Source organism: Apteryx mantelli, chromosome 21 (assembly GCF_036417845.1).
Source record: "Apteryx mantelli isolate bAptMan1 chromosome 21, bAptMan1.hap1, whole genome shotgun sequence".
NCBI lineage: Eukaryota > Metazoa > Chordata > Aves > Apterygiformes > Apterygidae > Apteryx > Apteryx mantelli.
The window spans coordinates 146,192-165,276 of record NC_089998.1 but is presented as its reverse complement, the minus strand read 5'-3'; the positions used below and the strand labels follow the sequence as shown (position 1 = coordinate 165,276).

Here is a 19,085-nt window from a genome sequence, read left to right as displayed (position 1 = left end):
GAACTGGAACAAGAACAGCTTGTCCATGTTTTCCGTGGGGCCTCATAAAATCTGTAAAATGAGAGAAAGAATAATTGCAGTGAGACATCCCTAAAGCTCATAGATGACTGAGAAATAATACATCTGTATGGCCATTAGAAACATGAAAAGCCCCTGCTTTTTCTTACATGCTTAAGCTGTGAGTCAGAATGAGCAAATTGTTTACAGTTGATTGGAGTTGTGAATAAAATTCAGAACATATGTGTGAACATTCCTGCTCACACCCGAAATACAAACTGACTTTATGGCTCTGCATATTACACTTTGGCATATCTAGCTGTTGTATGGATGCCAAGACTTTTTGTAGGAGTTCATCCTTAAAAGTATGTCTAAAGCTGTTTTGAAAATGTCTTCCAGACAGTTCAAGAAAATAAAGATGAATTCTTAACAGAAATGGATGGTGTAACCCCATTATGCAAGAAACATTTTTCAGAAATGGTGCCTTCTGGGTATCTGTAATAATTCATTTTATTCAATGGCTAAACAAAACAGCCCGTGAAGTTTCTGTTCTTTGTATCACTTCAGTGTTAGTTGATCTCTCTTTTAGGTCCAGCTGAAGTGTCCGCAATTATGAAATTTGGCAGGAGACCAACATGTCCTGATGCCTCAGTGGCAGCAGGTCTACCAACGCCTCCTGTACCAAGGCACAGGAAGAGTCACAGCCTGGGAAACAAGTAGGTACTCCAGTCTGTCTCACCCTCAAGCAATTCATGCATCACAAAGATTTAATCTAGCAGTAGAACACTCTTTCGTATTTGCCTCTTCCATTTCTTGAATTGTAAGAGTGCTTCAGGTTTTACTGTGTATTCTCTAGGTTTTCCCAGCGAGATACCTTGACACTTTGTTATTTTTACTAACACTATTTTCTGCTAGTGCCAGAAAATAGCAGTACTCAAAAGCTGCATATCCACTTTGGTCTGTAGATGTCTGATGTGTATAACAGATTTTTTTTTTTTAGTATCTAAGTAATACATCTAAGGAAACTTACTGTCTGCTTGGTGATCCTTCTTTATTATTCAGGAAAGTTGTGAGGTTTTGCACTGTTCTAGCTGGGTAACATGTATTATGTACATTTTTCTTTTTAACATTTACCCAGTTAAGTAAGAACACCTGCTTTCCAGTTAAAGTTTCAGTGTCTAACAAATTTCACAGCTAATGGTTAAGGAAAAAGAAGTTTATGTGACTTTTCCAAAGTCAGAGTGCCAGTGTATTAGTTCAGCTTAGCAAAGGACCACTGAGCAGTGGATTCGCTGCTTTTCTACCTTTGTCTCTACCCAAGTAGTTCGGCTTCTGTACAGAGAAGAGTCAAAAAACTTAATACATTTCTGCAGATGGGAATTATAATGGTGAATTGTAAAGGCCACAAAAATATGAAACTTGTTTTGGTAGTCAAGGAGCATATGTATAAGCAGTAGGAAAATGTGGGAAGTACCATTTAACTGCCTGCTCTTTAAGAACTTGCTGACATTTATGATCATTGTATGATGAGGCATAGCCTGAGTGGAAAAATCAGGAGGATAGGGTTGTTATCAGATTACTTAAGAGCTTTTTTGCATTTTTCTCTTTCTGATTCTCCAGCATGATGTGTCAGTTCAGTGTAGTGGAGAGCAAAAGTGCCACGTTCCCAACAGAGAAGCCGCGCCATCTGCTGGATGACAGTGTCCTGGAATCGCACAGCCCTGCCCGCAACCACGTGCTAAGCTCTGTTTTCTCTAATGGCATTTCCATAGGTAAGGTCTGTAGGGAGAAATGCTGTAGGGAGATGTACCTGCTTTTCTGTACTGGTTCTCTTGAAACTCACAAGGATGCCCAAAAATATGAAATTAGGAAAATCATTAGCTGCTGGACAAAGGTTGGTCCCTTTTATAGAAGAAAATAGGTCAGAACTGCTACTCAGCTACCTATTCAACTTTATCTCAAACAACTTTCCTCGGTTACCTACTGAGGGTTTTGACAGAAGTGTCGTAAAGGAAGATTGTCTTTGTCTATGCTCTGTATGTAACATGGACTGTTTGTCAGTTTTCACTAGCAAAAGAAAAGAAAAGTGCTACTGAAAAGAGGATAAATTTCAAAAGCTACATTTTCACAAAGAAAACTTATTTTAATGGTATATTTTAGAAGACAGGAGAATAGGATAGCTGTGCTCTCTGTGAGACTTGAGAAGAAGCATAATGAACTTGTAAAAGAGGATGATGACAACTACACTATGGTGTTATAATTAATAAAATTATTATAATAATAAAAACAAAATGACTGTCTCTAGGATAGGAAATAGACTGTGAGTGCTGCAGGATACTTGATCAAGGAGAGCTTCACACTAAGATAGTCTTTGAACTTCTGAAAATACAGACATTGGTCGCTCTGTATTGTACTGAGTGGTAGAAGATCTTGGGCAAATTAGAACAATCTCTATGTATGTGAGTCAAACAGCTGTGCCAAGGAAGGTGGAAGAAATTGGTCATGGGCTTGGAAGAGAAATAGGGACCGCCATTGTGAATGCCATCCCATTGATTTGTTATGGCTCCAAGCAGCAGCATACAGCTGCCATACTCTCCAAACAGTGATACCGTGTCTAATACTCTAATAACTTTAATCCACCTACAATTGTTGTTGTAGAAATACTGTCTTACAAACTGACTTAATTTTATATTCCTGAAGTACTCAGCTTTTTGAAGGAAAAGCAACATTATGAAAATAACATGCAGACATTTGGTATTTAAAACACAGCATAAACATAAATGGGAAGGCTCATGTAAGCCTCTTCCAATTTTAGATTTTACCTTAAGCTCTAAAGACTTCAACTCTGAAACATGATTTGAATAAGCAATTTCCATAGTACTATATAAAGATTATTCTGATGATCCACCTACACTGACATTTTATTTTCCCTTGGGTGGTTTTCTTACTCCTTCTCTGTACTCCTCCTTTTCTAGATAGCAGTGAAAGCTCAGAATTTAGTGAGGAGCTGTCTTCAGGACTTGAAAGGTGAGTTAGTCTTCATTTACACTAACTCAGCACTATACAGAATTAGCTAAAAAATTCCCTAATGACACAGGAAAACCCTAAATCAGGAGTTATTTTTATCAAATTATTGATTTGTTAAGAAAAAATGGTGAACTTTTTGAAGTAAACCACTGTAAACTTGCTGTGGTTTTTCCCATGGGAACTACTTCTGTCATGTTTCTCAAGGTCTAATTGTTGAAGATCTCAGACTAGAATTTTCCTCATGAGATATTTACATTCACAAACAGGGGTCGTTTGTATGCCACGCTGGGACCCAACTGGAGGGTACCAATCCGGAATTCTCCCAGGAGTCAAAGCTGTGTCTACAGGTACCATTCATGGTCTACCTTGCTTAGTGTGTGTTGCTAAACTTTCATTTGAGTCTCTACACTTTCCTAGCCTAATGTATTTTGTGAAGAAAAGTATCCCTGGATGACCATATCAACTCATGGGAGTCCACCTGGTGAAGTGGGGCAAAAGTATCTTTGCCAACAGGCTGGCCAACCTGGGAGGCAGGGCTTTAAAGTAGGAATGATGAGGAGGGAGAGAATGACCAACAACCAAGTGGTGATGGGGTTGGCAAGCAAAGGGTCCGGGGTGATGTGAGCAGAAGAGACCTCTTAATCAACAAAACAGCTGACGTGGAATCACCCCGAGCATATGCAGGTAAATAAGGAAGTGCCTATGGGACCACATTATGGGGAAAGCTCTCATACCCTTCCTGGGAAATGAGCACGCTGGGGAGCCTCTCTTAAGCGCCTGTGCACTAATGCACACAGCCTGGAGAACAAACAGGAGCAATTACAGACTTGTGTGCAGCTGCATGGCTATGACCTCATTGGGATCAGGGAGACATGGTGGGATAGCTGGCGTGCCCGGAGTGCTGTGACGGACAGGCCGGGAAGGCGAGGAGAGGGAGCTGCCCATTATGTGAGAGAGGAGCAGGAATGCGTGGAGCTCTGCCAAGGGAAGGGAGAAGAGCCAGCCGAGAGCTCTTGGGTCAGGATTAGCAGGCAAACCAACCGGGGTGACTCTGCAGTGAGTTTCTGCTATAGGCCGCTTGATCAGATAGAAGAAGTAGATGAGGCCAACTTCAGACAGCTGGGAGAAGCCTCACATCGCATCCATACCTGACCTGGGCTTGAAAAATTCTGTGACAGCAGGAAGTGAAGAAGTATATATGAACAATAAAGAAAATAGACCCCAGAAACAGTAATCTACAAATACTGAGATTTTGTTGCAGTTTAAATGCAGTCAGTTTTTATTTTATCTGAATTAGTCTGTTCCAGCCTTTGTAGCAATGTTGATATAATATGTAAATATAAGTACAGCCATTTCATCTGAGCGAGTAAAATCTACCAGCAACAAAAGGCAGAGTAAGTTATAAAGGAATGTAAATGTATACATTATAAATAAATACAGGAAAAAATTATTTAACAATATTTCAGTGACTGCCATTATATCTGCTTCTGGAAAATGCTCTTACACGTCTATGACAAATTTGCTTCAAAATTTATAAGAGCTAGAAATTTGAAAAATAAGAAGCCCAAAAAAAAGAAAGGCATATTAAATCCACAAAAAGAATTAGACCCTAAAGTATGTTTCTCACATCTATCCATAGTTAAGTAATTCTGATGCTTGTATTCATTCTTCCTTTTCCGGAATCCTCTTCTGCTTCTTTTATAAAACTCTTAGGATTGGCAAGAATGCCCATTAGCGCAGATAGGGCAATTCCATTTAACCAAAGAAGCAGCATCTGCCAGTTTGAAGTGCAGCTCTTTTATTGGTGGTGTTGCTGTGTATATATCACTTCCACCCATCTGTGTTTATATGCTGTTGTCAAGCTTGTTCATAATAGAATGGTGTTTCTTTCACAACTGGATGGTAGATCGTGTGCATATCCTTTTCCTTGTATTCATTATCACATGTGATTTAATTGGCTCTGGCAAACTGCATTGGCCCTTCTTTATATCAAAATGACAGGGCTGTAGTCACATGGCAATGAAAAGAGATTAGCAGCAGATAATTCTAGTAGATCCTCTCCTACCAATCTATCTTTTGTTGTTATGTTCTTGATGACAGTCTACATTTCTAACTTAACTTGTACTCGGATCTCTTTGGTTGCAGCATTTTTTCACTGGTATATGTAGGAAGCTCTGTGTTCGTACCGCACAAGGAAAAAATATTTTAATTGCTGTACGTTAAGTTATTTGCATTATTATTTAGTTTTCCCAACTTCTGTCCAGTTAGCCAACATAATTTTATTCATTCTTTTTGATAGCTAAAGTTTATTTTGAGATAAAATTACATTTATGGGAAACTTTATTACCAGAATATTAAGCTGCAAGTTTCCAGAAGTCCAGATAATTTATGCAGTTTACCAGCATAAAATGGAAAACTACCTCTTTTCCCTTTGACTTCTGACCTCAGTATTTATTCTGTTTTATTTTATTTTGTTAATTTCTAAGCCCCAAGAACAGAACCTTCTGTTAATCTGCTAAGGATTTTTCAAAGATCCAGTTCCTTTTTGATATTTAGATCTGGAAAACATATATAATAGAGTTAATTGTCAGATAATACAATATATGCAAGGTAATGCAGGAAAAATGTATTTAGAGTTAAATTATGTTGCTTATTTTTTGTTCTTATTTGTCTGCTCAAAGATGTGTGGTGATATTTTGTCTTGCCAGCCCAACAGGGGCCTGTAGCTGCACGTTAGGTAGTTCCACAGGAGTCATTACCATGGAAGGGCCCTTAAGAAGGAAAACGTTGCTCAAAGAAGGCAAGAAACCTACTGTAAGTGCTCCCTTCCTGTGATTCTAATTCAGTAGCGGCTGTTTTAATTTCCAGGATTAGATTCAACTTGCAGCATGATACCAAACAAAATAACATTCCTTTTTCTAATCTATTGCAAAATCACTTTATATTTAACTGGGTTAATAAGGTTGTCATCCTCACCTGTCATATGCTTTACAGCAGCTTTGCTTCTCTCTCTATATGCAAGTGATATCTCTAGATTGTGGCAGCAGAACAAGAGGCCAGCAGTTCTATAAGTCTGCACGCATTTCTGAAGGGCCAGAAACTTGGTGTCATGGTGAAAAAGGAGGGCTGCAAGGCATCCACCCTTAGCACAAGAGTCAAGGTCATTCATATTTGCCCTAAATGGTTCTGATCTTACACATTTGGTAATTTTTCATTTTCTTTAGCATTCACTGATGATTTGTATGTGAAATCCTCCTGTCCAATCGTAAAAGATTTGATGAATTGCAGAAATAACATTCCAATGAATATTTTTGGTTAAACACAGAAGTGTAAAATGTATCCTGTAGAAGGCAGCACACTACTCTGCTGCAAAGCAATCAGTTCAGAGATTTTCATCAGGTATCCAAGTAAGATGGACTGTGTTCATAGTCAGGCACCAGAATTTAGGTAGCTGGGATGAGTTACACCAGAAGACACTGTATCTAACTCTCCATTCCTTGCTTCTGAACTTAAATTTGGCAGCACTTGGACTTGCTGGTGAATAGGTTTTTGAAATGTCTGAGATATGATAAGTTTTTCCTAATTCTTTTTTTGCTTTCTGATTTAGCTCTCTTCATGGACTAGATACTGGGTTACACTTTCAGGATCAACTCTTCTGTACTTTGGAGCAAAATCTTTAAGAGGCACTGAAAGAAAACATGTAAGGCTTAAAATTTGTTCTAAAAACAAAAATTGCATATTTATAAGCAGATCTGGAAGGGTATTTTAAGTGTATTTGTTATTGTTCCAGGCTAAGCCACATCTGCACAACTTTTACAGTCAAAAATTAATTCCCAATACAGTCTCAGTTGTGACTGACTGATCTATCTCTTCCAGTATAAATCCACACCTGGTAAAAAAGTCTCCATTGTGGGCTGGATGGTGGCACTGCCTGATGACCCTGAACATCCTGATATTTTCCAGCTAAATAACCCTGACAAAGGTAGATGTTGCAGGATGGACCTTCTCTGCACTATATTTCATGTGTTTGTACATAACTGCACTTGCAGTGACACTCATTTAAAAGACTGAAGAGGGAGAATTTCAAGGAAAGGTACAAATGGAGTTAAACATACCTGCACAAACCCTGTGGTGTTTCTGTGGTGCCTGCAGAGGTTTTGCTGCATTTGACAGTTACTGTAAGATTTGCAAGAATTGCCTGACTAATATGAGATTGCTTTCTTAAAATTTGTCAATATCAAATCTTGACTTACAGTGAGGCCCATTTAAATATTACAGAAACCCTTCAAACATCAAACTTTATCCAAAAAAAATTTTTTTAATAATTTTTTTGGATTACTTTTTAGCAATTAATTCCAAAGTGCCTTAACTCTTCCACCTTGATCAAACTTCAAAAACTTTAAAAGGTCAGAAAGACCCTGGAATTATATTGCACTTTCAGAGGTTACATAAAAATTTTTGAGGCTTTCTTCCCTTCCCACATTTTCAACTTCACAAGTTCACAAATATCAAAAACATCCATAAGAAGTTTGGCAGTAACCACAGCAGACTTAGCGAGAAGAAAGCTAGGAGCAAAGTAAATTATATCTGTTCACCTTCCTGACTGGTCTTTTCTGTGACTGTAATTTGGCCTCACTGCCCATATACTCCTCTTAGCTTTGCAGAGCATGTATGTTCTTACGCTCCCTTCACCCATGGATTGTTAGTTAACATACCTCCCATGGGCTCTGTTGTATTAGCAAGATGCTATCTGACTGTTTGAGGTGCAAATTAATTTAACTATTTACTTAAGAACTTTGGCTTCTGAACAGAAATCCACTGAAGCTATATTTCTGTCTGCAAATTTAGAGCCGTTGATTTTCTTAATTTTGTAGGCAATGTTTACAAGTTCCAAACTGGTTCAAGGTTTCATGCAATATTATGGCATAAGCATTTGGATGATGCATGCAAAAGCAACAGGCCTCAGGTAAGGTTGTGAAACTGTATTTCTACCCAATTTTTCTTATTTTCCAGAAAACCCTTATTAGAGGAAGATGCCTCTTTCCAAACTGTGTGCGCACAGTCCTGTGGGAACAGACATAATTCCTCGTTTTGTGCATTGATCCAATTTTGTAATAGGAGGAATAAAAGTTATTTAAAACTACAGAATTCCCACTAAAAATCACAATTTGTGCAGGTCTAGCTATAGGTTTGGTGACCTTAATAGTGCACAACCTTTACACTCACTGCTTCAAGTGAGGTAACCCCGTCTTTACTTTAGAAGGAGCTTTCTCTTGAATAGAGTGGCAAACATGCCAGCATTTACTCTGATGACTGGGTTCATAAGTAGCATTGAGGAGAGTGTCCCATAAGATGCTATGTTTGTCCTTTAGATAGCAGCCTCATTCTTCTGAGGAAAATGTTCATTCTTAAAAGGATTTTCAAAGGTTATATTACTAGGATGCTGCTCCATGTAGGAGATAAAACAGGATGGAGTTTGAGAATCTTCTTTACGCCCGCCATACCCCGCTGCCCCAACGCATGCTGATGAATTCTTAGAATACTTTGGTTGGATTTGGTCCATAAATAGAAAAACCATTTGGGTCTTTATCTTTCCTTCTGGTTATGGGGTTAGCCTGCTTTGGGGCCTGTTAGGGACTGATCACGCTGTCATACTGAGTAATAAAGTGTCAGCCCACTGTGTTTTGTAACCTTGTAGTTTCTTGATGCCGTAATAGTTTCAGAAGCTTTATACTGCTGAATAGTTTACATTCTCTTCCAGGTACCTGCTAATCTAATGTCATTCGAGTAATTTCCTCTCTTATGTGGTGTGACTTCAAGTGCCAAACTGAAGAAACAAACTATTGTTCTCTAAGGAGGAAGAGGAGAAAAGAATGGTTTTTCCTGACATGAGCCAGCCACAAATATTTCAGCACTTTCCTGTGTAACTTGAAAGTGATTCTGACACAGGTTTTAAAAGCAGAAAGTGAATGTTGTCCTTAGGACCAGATAAAGTCTCATGCACTGAGTGAAAGACAATTTAGGTGGACAGAGGAGTAATCCTGACTGCTGCAGGATTCTAGAGCCCTCAACTTTAATTTTGTGGTCACAGACTGCCCTGAACTGATGTTCAGCCACAAACTTTGCATCATATCTTCTGCCTATTCTTTTTTAAACTGTTCTTTTTATTATTAAGCTGCTTTGTGTGACTGAAGAACATTTGGCCCATGTTGGGTTTCAGTTCTTTCTAATGCACAAAATAATTGACAGTGTTAACTTGCTGCAAAGTGTCAATTAGAATAGAAAATTGTAGAACAACATTTTTATAACAAGTGCACTGAGTTGCTTGGCAATGTGGCTGCCTCAGATTTTGTATCAAATTTCTGGACAATTTTACTGTTCACATTTGAGCTATTTGGAAAAAATGTATTTTGGCACAGGACAGTTAGTATAGCATTTTCAGTTTTATTCAATTATGCTGCTCAGGAATGCCATGACAATGGATCTAAGGCTGTTTAAATTTATGCTGTGTTAAAAGTCTTCTTGGGTTCTTTTACTACTGGTATGATTGCTTACATGTTTGTTTTTTCTTTAATCTGGATGCTGTTCATCTTAAATCCCTCAATACAGGGAAGCAGGTATTCAGGTCTTCCATATCACATGACCCTGGCTCCTCAGAATGGCTCCATATAGTTATATTTCTGTTCTATTTTCCTGTGGATGACTCAGTCTCACTCAGTTCCAGTACATGATGCACCTGTATGATATATAGTACTGGTACACGGTGCTGCTGTTACAAAATTGTGATGGGGATGAGAGCTGGACAACACTGGCAGTGTAGGAGGTACAAAGAAACCTCCATCCCAGTGTCCTGAAAATTAAAAAAAAAAAAAAAAAAAAAGAGTGTAAGTGAGCCTTCTGCTCTGAAAGAACTCTCCCTAAATCAAGAGCTGTATCTTTCCTGTGCCCTACCACTCTTATGGGTCAGAGTGCTTTTTGGTTCCAGTGATAAGTTAGCACTTCTTGTGCTTTAGACTCTTTTGCCATAAGACATCAGTATTCAGACTTTATTAATCATAGGAAAACAAAAGTCTCTTCTGAGTTTTCTAAGACTTAATAAATGTCCTTAGAGTACAAGTGCTCTGCATCTTCTTTGGCTTGGAATTGAAGGGCAAACTACATGGGGGAGAGACCTGCAAGCCAAGCTCTAGCTTACAAACCATGAAGAAATCAGAAGTCAGTTTGTATGGACAAAGCCTGTATTAGAACAAGCTTCCTGGCATAAGGGTATTTATTCTGTGGACTTGCATGATTACAATTTTTCAAAATTTTTATTTTGAAACTTTTCTAACAAAATAAGAAAGTGACTTGTATTGTTAAATTTAGGTTGAGTGTAATTTTTGTGTTTTCTTAAGTGTTTGTGTTGCAGTCCTGAGAATGAAACCTGATACACACCAGCTTTTCAAGAAAGCCAGTTCCTGACAACTCCTGCATTTAGAGCCTGGGATGTGCGAGAGTTTATATAAAGCTGACAGTTTCTTCAATAGCTCAGGAGTTGTGTAAAAAGAGTAGTAATGCAAAGTAAAAATTTTTTTTCTTTGATTGCCAAATTAAAGCAAGTCTTAACAGCAAAGAACCACCTCAGTATCTGCAAGGATAAAGTATCTAACACTGTTAGAGTCAGTGTAAAAGCTTTTGAATGGGGTGAAAGTCTGTCATCAGTATGTGACTTCAGACTCTTAGAAAATGGAATAATCTGAATTGTTCTCCAAGACAGGGACGCAAGTGGATGTTTGTGATTAGTATCAATGAGATTATTGATGAGGATGCAGGGGTTACATGGACTGTCATTTTAATTAATGTGGTAAGATAAGTATGTGCCATCTATGACCATGTGTATCATGTGTATTATTAGCACTCAGAAGGTTTGGACCTTGTGCAACTTCATCATTATTTTAGATTAGACCTACACCCTTACAGCTGAGAACAGAGTCTTATTTCTCCATCCCTGTGCAGATTTATAATAAGAGGGAACTTCTGTGATTCAAGGGGTGCTGAATCACTGCTATAGCAGAAACATCCCTGCATTCCTAGGTTTAAGTGTGTGTTGGAATATAGTATCCCACAGGACATCGGGGCCTTCTTATCAATTGTATTTAGATGAGTTATCTCCTCCAGGTGCAAGATAAGCCTTATTTATTTTAACAGCTTTGAAAGTCTCTAGAATTCTTGTAAGGATGTATAATTCTTGTAAGGAGACCCACATAACAGACTGAACGGGTAATAAGCAAACCAAATGCTTCTGTCTAGCATAAACGTGCATTTGGCCATCACATGCAAAGAAAGACTCTTGTGATATAAGGCTGAAAAAGGGGGAGGCAGGGTAAAAGATCTAATGAAGGTATTGCCAAAATATTATCCCTTAGAGTGTAGCTATTTTTCAGGTAGGTCAACCAATAAATATTTTTGGGAAAAAGAGGGCAGTATATGTGCAAGTAAATCTTAACTGCAAGTATCAAGAATGATGTCCAAACCAATGATGCACTAAACAAAACAGAGATGTGTAAGTAAGGTTTTTTAAAGGTTACCTTGTTTGTAGCCCTTTCCCCTTAAAAGGGAATAACCTGGTCTCTCTTAACTGTAAGATGAATTTAAAATGGAACACTTACTGGCATGACATTTACATGCATTAGACATATGTAAATACCTACTCATTTCTAATGTGATTCATTGGAAGAGAACACAAATGATGACTCATGACATTTTTTTCCATCATATTGCAATTGATAAACTAGTGGATGTTGTAACAACTTTTGCTTATGTGCGACAAGTCTGTCTCAGAAGGAACAGTAACTGCTGACTGATACAGTAGCAATAGAATGAGCTGGTACACACTCAGACCTTAATAGCTTGAAAGTCCCTAAAGCATTATGCATGTTATTGTATTCACAAGAGGCAGAGCTTTCTATCCTTCAAAAATACACCTTTTCTCAAAATTAAGAGCTATAGAGCCTGTTGGAGAAGTTACAAAATGGTCCATTTTCTCTTTTTTGTGGAACAGATTCCCAACTAGAAGGGAAGTGTCTTTACCTGAAACAATGATAGGCCCCAAAATAGCGGGGCATGAAAAAGAGAAAACATTTCAGAACAATTCTTATATCCAGTCATTTGTCATTAACAGAAATCAGTGCATCTGTGGAGAAATTAAGCCCTTCGAGTAATCCTACTCAAAAACCTGGAATTTGGAAACGTGTCAAAAGTAAATTGAATGCCTTCCCACTGTTATCATTTGAGTGTTAAAAGCATTATATAGAAGAGAGATGAACGTAGCAAATAAGTCTTGCACAATAGCCAAGTAAATGGCTTTTCAGTGTAGCACAATTGTGAAATTGCTGCATAATAGTAAAAAGAAAAGATTCAGAATGATGGAGTGATGTAAGAATATTATTAAAAATATCTCAATCCAATTTTAGATGAATTTTTAAGCGTCAAATAGTTTGTAGCTACTGGTTTGGGTTGTTGCTAGCATTCTGTATCTGATACTTTTATTGTGAATTAAAAGCACAACATGGTGCATGTCAGTACTAATTAAAATATCATTTTTGCAAAAATATCACAAACCATACAAGTTTTCATCCATCAAAGAGAATACCTATAATAGCTGTGTAGAAATAAACCTTATCTCAGAATGACTGTTTTCAGAGTTGTGAAGACATAAAATATATTTAGGTAATATTATTAATTTATTAGTGTGCAATTTTAATGTAATTCAGTGCCAAAATGCATGTTTTTCCATATAGCACTAAAATGAGGCAAAGAGTAGTTTTCAAATTTGCAACTCATTTGTCACATTATAGTGGATACCAATTTCTACCTTTTCATTTGTTTCTTGTGAAAACTGTTGCACTATTTTTGGCCGTATTTTCCAGCAGTCCGCTGCATGCCATTTGTGTAAAGATTCTTTCTATAATTCTTGTGAATTGTCTCACCCATAATAACCACTAAACTTTTAACCCTTGTGTGGGAATCTAGGTTTTTGGCAAAGTATTTCGTTACCTCAGTCTTGTATCAAGTTGCTGTATTTTTCAGCTTGTTACATTGATAATGATTGTTTCACTAATTAAATACTTTAACGTAAAAAATGTTTACTTTGACAGGAATTGCATTTGGTTGTAAATTTAAACATGAAAAAATGTGCAAAGTATGTATGCTGTTAAGAATAAAATACTTTGAAAAAGAATAGTAAAGGTAAAGAAGGAACTTTTCAGCTCAAAGGCAGCAAGCATGTTTTATTTGTGATTGAATGATGACACAGTTGAAGAATAGACTTTATAGTTGCATAACCTCTAGTCATTTAATAATGTAGATACAACAGAATCAAAATTTGTAATAGAAAACTGAAAATCCCTCCAAATTTGTAGTTCTTTCAAGTAAGACTTGGAAAGTCCAAAGAAGTGAAGACAAGCCTATTCTATTGCCTTCCAGAGAAATGTGTTTAATCGCTGCCAGACCTACATGTTGACATGGACATCAAAGTAAATTTATTCACATTTTTAAACTTTATTTAGAAACTTGGGTTCTCATCTTCTGCTCACTGAAATCAATCAGAAAAAATATTTCATCCACTACAACAATCAGAGTAAAATCATCTGCTCTGCATTAAACAGCACAGCAGTAAAGCCCTTTATAAAAATAGCTTCTGGTATTAAAATCTGAAATTTCCTTTCTGATTTCAGTGATGCGTGTCAGAGCCTTGAAACACTGAACACTGTTGATGGGGAGAGCCTAGCAATCAGGTGTTTATTAGAATTTTCTCTTGGGAAAGAATCAACATGCAGTGTCCATTTTTTTGATTATTTCTCTTGTTATAAGCAGTATTTTTTGCTACTGGAGGTAAATAAGCTCCACATTATGAATGGCAAAGTGGATGCTCTAACTTCTGCGGCACCATAATTTTGTGAGAAGTTTCCTGACGGATAACTGAGAAGTTATCTAATGTGAAGCTGAGAACAGAATAAGCTTGCGTGGAAACAGCTGCTGTGGGAAAAGCACATATTGCCCAGAAACAAACTAAAAACTTTTTTTATTATTATTACTACCTTGTAGTTTTGGAAATCATTTGAATCTATAGAATTTGCCTCCAGGGCCAAACCCAGTTTTTCATTATAAATATTTTATGCTCCTCCTGCAAAAATTGCAGACATACAGAATCCCTTAACTCAGAAGAAAGCATCAGTGAGTGCCTCTTACACCTACCAAATGATAGTATCAGTTTTAGTGGGAGAAGGAAATTGATCAGAATTCTTCTTCTCCCAATAGGCAACAAGCTAGAAAATAAAGCAAATAAGCATGTTAGGAAGGATGAGCAACACTCAGGATGTTCCATATTGTATATCTTATTATTGTTAAAGCAGCAAATGACAGGGGAGAAAGGGGACTATTTTCTGCATTGCAGTATTTCACTATAGTGTTGCATGCTTTCCTGATAAAGCACACAGTCAAAGATGAGTTCCCATTAAATTGCTCATGATGAGCAGGCCTCTTGTTTTGTAACCTAGGAGAGGGAACAAAAATGAAATCTTTAGTAAGTTTTGTTCCTACTTTACATGTCAAGTTGTGCCAGGTAAGTAAGTCATGGCACTGATAAACTACATTTATTTTTGTTCTGAAGTCAGTAATGTTTGTTGCAGTATTTCCATAGCTGTGATTATTAATAGAAACTTTATTTTTCTTTGTTTTTAAATCAAGTTCAGAAAGTGTGCCAGATCTTTCCTTAGGGAAAGTGCAAAGAAGAAAGAAAACTGGTCAAAGTTTACATGCCTCAGTAGACTACAGATGTGAGAACAAGGCAGATTGGACAGATTCAGGAAAAATGAATACACCCATTTTACGTCAACTCAAACACACTTGTCCATGAGAAAGTACAGATAGTAATGAATTGGAGGAAGTGTTCTTTATACTTCTGGACTCTGCCTGTAGTCATGCATTTCCTGCCAGAAATCAGCTTTTCAGCTTTAAGGAAGAGTAGACTGTGTTCCAGATAAACACCCATGCTTCAGGTCCGAAAGCACGATGTTACTGAATATAAAACTAACAAGCAAGGTCAGAAAACAAATATATTCATTCTAGTATCTGTACAGGAAAAAGTCTATTCATTCCTGACGACTAAAACAGTAGACACAACCAGGTAGATAAATTATTTTATATAAAAATCATTGCTTGATACTGCACCCTTAATAAAATGAGAAGTGTCATTTTTGAATACATGGAAACACCCTGGAAACACTGGCAGTTAGTTGTAACAAAACAGTTAGGATTTCCTGCAGTAGAACAAAACTTCATGTGAAATTGTTTGTCACCAGTGAATGCAATGGAAGTATGTCTTGTCTTTTAAAGGGTGATGTCAAACTCACTGAACAAAGAGAAGTAAAAATGAAGAGCAAGGAAAGGGACAGCTAGCTGGTGCAGAAATTAATAGGCAAAGGGGAAATGGAGAGATTCACAAAAAGTTACTTCCTTTTAGATAATGTGTCCTTTTTTTCTGCTGCTTTCAAGTACAGCTGTGCTTGGAAGTCTAACTACTTCTGTCAGCTCTGGTTAGCAGTACAATTGTTTTAATCCTACCAACAAATATGCGTCATTTGGGGGGAGGAAGCCACCAGAGTCTTATTTCACATACTAGCCTCAGAAAGTATACATTTATGATTGCTGAGGGGACTTGACTTTCAGATCCTGAGGATGTATGCAGGTCTGTAGCAGAGGAAAAACAAGTTTTAGCACAAATACTGAGATATGTGAATGTTAAAGCAAGTTACTTGTTTAAAAAAGGGGGAGGGGTTTTCTAGCACTTTTCAGGTCATTGTGTGAAGCTGAGCACCTTTTACGTTGTATCAGAGAGTTAATATAGTACACTGTCTTAAATAGATTATTGGTTTTTCTATAGAAGCATCTCACATAAACTCCTCCATGACCAGAGTTTTCTAGGTACTACAACAACAGCAACAAGGATGTTCACACTAGATGTAGTTCAGATGTGCAATTAATTTTTAAAGAACTAACATGAGATGCTAAAGACAATAAAGTAAGATAATTCATTAACTGTGAGCAGATAATTAAGCTTCTGGAGCAGTCACCACCAAGAGGAAGGTAGTGGTTACTCACCTCTAACAAAGAAGTTGAGCAGATTCATGCAGTTGTTTTGAATTTGTATCATGGGGATAATGTAGTTGTCTTCCATGGGATTAGAAACAGAAGCTCACCAGTATTCATAAAAATCCTACAACTACCTGAGGAGCTGTTCACAGCACAGCATAACCAAACCTGAAGCTGCCCAAGGCCCCACTTTTGTCTTAGTATCTATCCCAACTGTGTGCTCATGTAGTCTCCTGTGGGCAGACACTGTCTCTAGAGGTGCAAAGGGCTGTGAGTCCAATGGGTTAATTATATTCAATTAGCGGTAAGGCAGGAAATGTTAAGAAGATACCTAGCAATTCCCAAGTGGTGAATGTCCTGATTTACAGTTAGAAGAAGCATCTGTGGGCCACAGGTGGATGCTCAGTTCATTAGATATCCTTGGGGGTCAAGCTTCCTCAGTTTGCTGCCCTTTTTTGCTCTAAGGAATCAAAGAAAGGGGGAGGTTGTATAATGTCAGAGCTACCAACTTCTGTATCAACTAAGTCTTAAGATCATCATATCTACTGGGATCATCCTGATGGTGGCTGGAACCAGCATGTTGGTATCTTGTTATCTCTCTGCAGCTATGTGAGCTTGCTCAGCTGCTGTCTCAGCGCAGACAGATATGCATTCACTGTAATCCCTTAGCTCTGTGATACAGGCCATCTAGGTGGAATTGTTTACAAACTGATCTCTTTTGCTAATTTTTTTTTGTGTCTGACATGTTGTTTTAATAATTAGAGAAGATTGGAGTTAGGCTTCTGTGAATTGTGGTCTATTAAATGCTCGCATGTCTCTCAAGATTTATTTCATATTTGTTGTTAGTTGGATTTCCGATGACAGCTGTTTCCCTAGGTGTTGTCGTTTCTGTTTAATCATGACAACTTAGGCTAGCATTTGTACTTACTTTATCACTGACTCATTTTGCTTATAGAGCTGGGGTGGAAAAACCATTTGCTTGTCTCTATTTCTTTTCCCTAACATTCAGCAAGTGCGATGCTGTATAGATTTAGCTTTATTATTAATATGAGCCTTTTTTTACCCAAGATTCTGGTACCAAAATATGGCGAAGTGGTAGTGCAGTTACTGACTTATTAAATCTGAGGAACCTGTATGGTTTTCTCCATCTGAAAACTTAACATGGAACATCACTGAAATCCTGTTCTGTTTCTTTAAAAAGTTGATGAAGTCCTGTAGACATTTTTAGAATACGGGCAACAGCAGTGTCCAGGTGAGATGCAAACGTGGTGTAGTCTGAGAGCCTGCCTTCAGTAGTGACTCACCTCAGGTGCCTTGTAAGAGGCTGCAAGAAATCCTGTACCTGCTGTTACAGACCATAAGGCAGTTCTTTCTTATCCTGTTATCTGGTGCCCAGCTGAAGCTTTGCAGAACACTGAAGAGGATTTTTTCATTGTTTGTCTTTGTTACATAAATTATTAATAAAAGTCTAATTCTTAATTGAAAGCTACTTTGTGGTTGAGTTATGTAAATCTTTGTAAAGGTAGCAGTAGTTTTGAATAATGTATGACGGCACTCCAAGATGACTCAGGTGCTGCATCAAAAAGCAACTAGACAAAAACAAACCAGAAACATAGGCTCAGAAACAGGGCAAAGATGGAAATGAGGTAAGAATGCACTGTACAAGCAAAGCATCTGTGGGTATGTGCATGTTTGCTGGTCAGCTCTGCTTGACCTCTCTACCTTTAACAGCCCTATATCCGTATATATTTAAAAGTATTAGGAACATCTACATTGGGAGACAAGCATGTGGTCTGTAACAAGCTTACTTTGTGCAAGTTACAGTTCCAATATCTGTCTGTATTGTATTATTCTCTGATTAGACACATCTGTACTGTGAGTCTTAATATACCCTAGATTAGAGTTATTTTTTCATTTTTTGTGTATTTGTATATGTACTTTTATATATATGCACACATGATATATATATTTGTTTTTATATATATTATATATAGTATATTTATTTATATATACTGATATATTTAATACTGTACAAACATCTTATGTGTATGTATATGTGTGCGTGTGTGTGTGTATATACGTATACTACCAGTTGCAATTATTTAAGTCTCTAGGGTGGTTGCCTGCTAATGTGGTATTTTGTTCCTTAAATAATTGTGGAAAGGGAGCAGGGACACACCCCAACAGCAAACACAATTTACAAGCAGGTGTTATGCCCAGCTGTCAACCTTGGCACGCACTGTGAGACACATCCCCTAAAGGGATGTGGAAAAAACAATCACCACTGTGGATATATGTGATTATATTTGAGTTAAAAACTTTTCTGCATTTGCTGAATTTCTCCTTATTTTGAACTGAGGAAGGGGGATATGGGAAAAGAAATGGTGGTAGGGCTTTGGGGGAGGGGTTTTTTTTTTGGGGGGGGGGGGTGTCCTCCTCCAGTTATTTATTTTGTATCTCTCTCTCATTGGCCTTTCCCCCCCCCCCCGGCCTGTGCTTCAGGGTAAATGGGTCAAGTGATTCCTTTGTGTCTTTATGCGGAAGTATCTCCAGTCCTTTAGTCTCCCTCGTTGTCAGTCTCTGAACCTCACTGTTTCTCTCTTTCTAGGCAGAATAAGCAGAGATGGTCAGCAAACTTCCTATTTCCACCCAAACACTGGAAACTTGTCTGTGTTATAGTGTATTTCAGGATGGTTTTTAATACATTCAAACATTCCTCTCTTTTTAGTTAATAAACAGTTAATGTAGCCGGCAAGGAAAGCTGTGCCAGGGAAGATGGTCACATTGGTGCTGAAGTCCAGTTTGCAATAGAATGTTTCTTCATTCCTTCTGCCAGCTGTTTACAGAGAGACACAGCTGATCAGACCAAGAGCTTCATCTTTTGATGACTTCCATGCTTCCTTTGGCTTAGTAATCCCCTGACATCACAA

The 19,085-nt window shown here is 37.7% G+C and overlaps 1 protein-coding gene across 1 annotated transcript in view; it reads left to right on the top strand.

Moving 5' to 3' along the window:
• The window catches only part of RALGPS1 (Ral GEF with PH domain and SH3 binding motif 1), a 137,683-nt gene extending 124,407 nt beyond the window's left edge, over nucleotides 1-13,276 (top strand). Inside the window, exons 13-21 of the mRNA XM_067309295.1 lie at nucleotides 587-713; nucleotides 1,618-1,769; nucleotides 2,973-3,024; nucleotides 3,291-3,371; nucleotides 5,733-5,838; nucleotides 6,632-6,724; nucleotides 6,901-7,006; nucleotides 7,899-7,990; nucleotides 8,786-13,276. Coding sequence (XP_067165396.1) covers nucleotides 587-713; nucleotides 1,618-1,769; nucleotides 2,973-3,024; nucleotides 3,291-3,371; nucleotides 5,733-5,838; nucleotides 6,632-6,724; nucleotides 6,901-7,006; nucleotides 7,899-7,990; nucleotides 8,786-8,815 — 839 coding nt within the window. The 3' untranslated portion in view covers nucleotides 8,816-13,276. The remainder of the gene's footprint in view (nucleotides 1-586; nucleotides 714-1,617; nucleotides 1,770-2,972; nucleotides 3,025-3,290; nucleotides 3,372-5,732; nucleotides 5,839-6,631; nucleotides 6,725-6,900; nucleotides 7,007-7,898; nucleotides 7,991-8,785) is intronic.
• The last annotated feature ends 5,809 nt before the right edge of the window (nucleotides 13,277-19,085 follow it).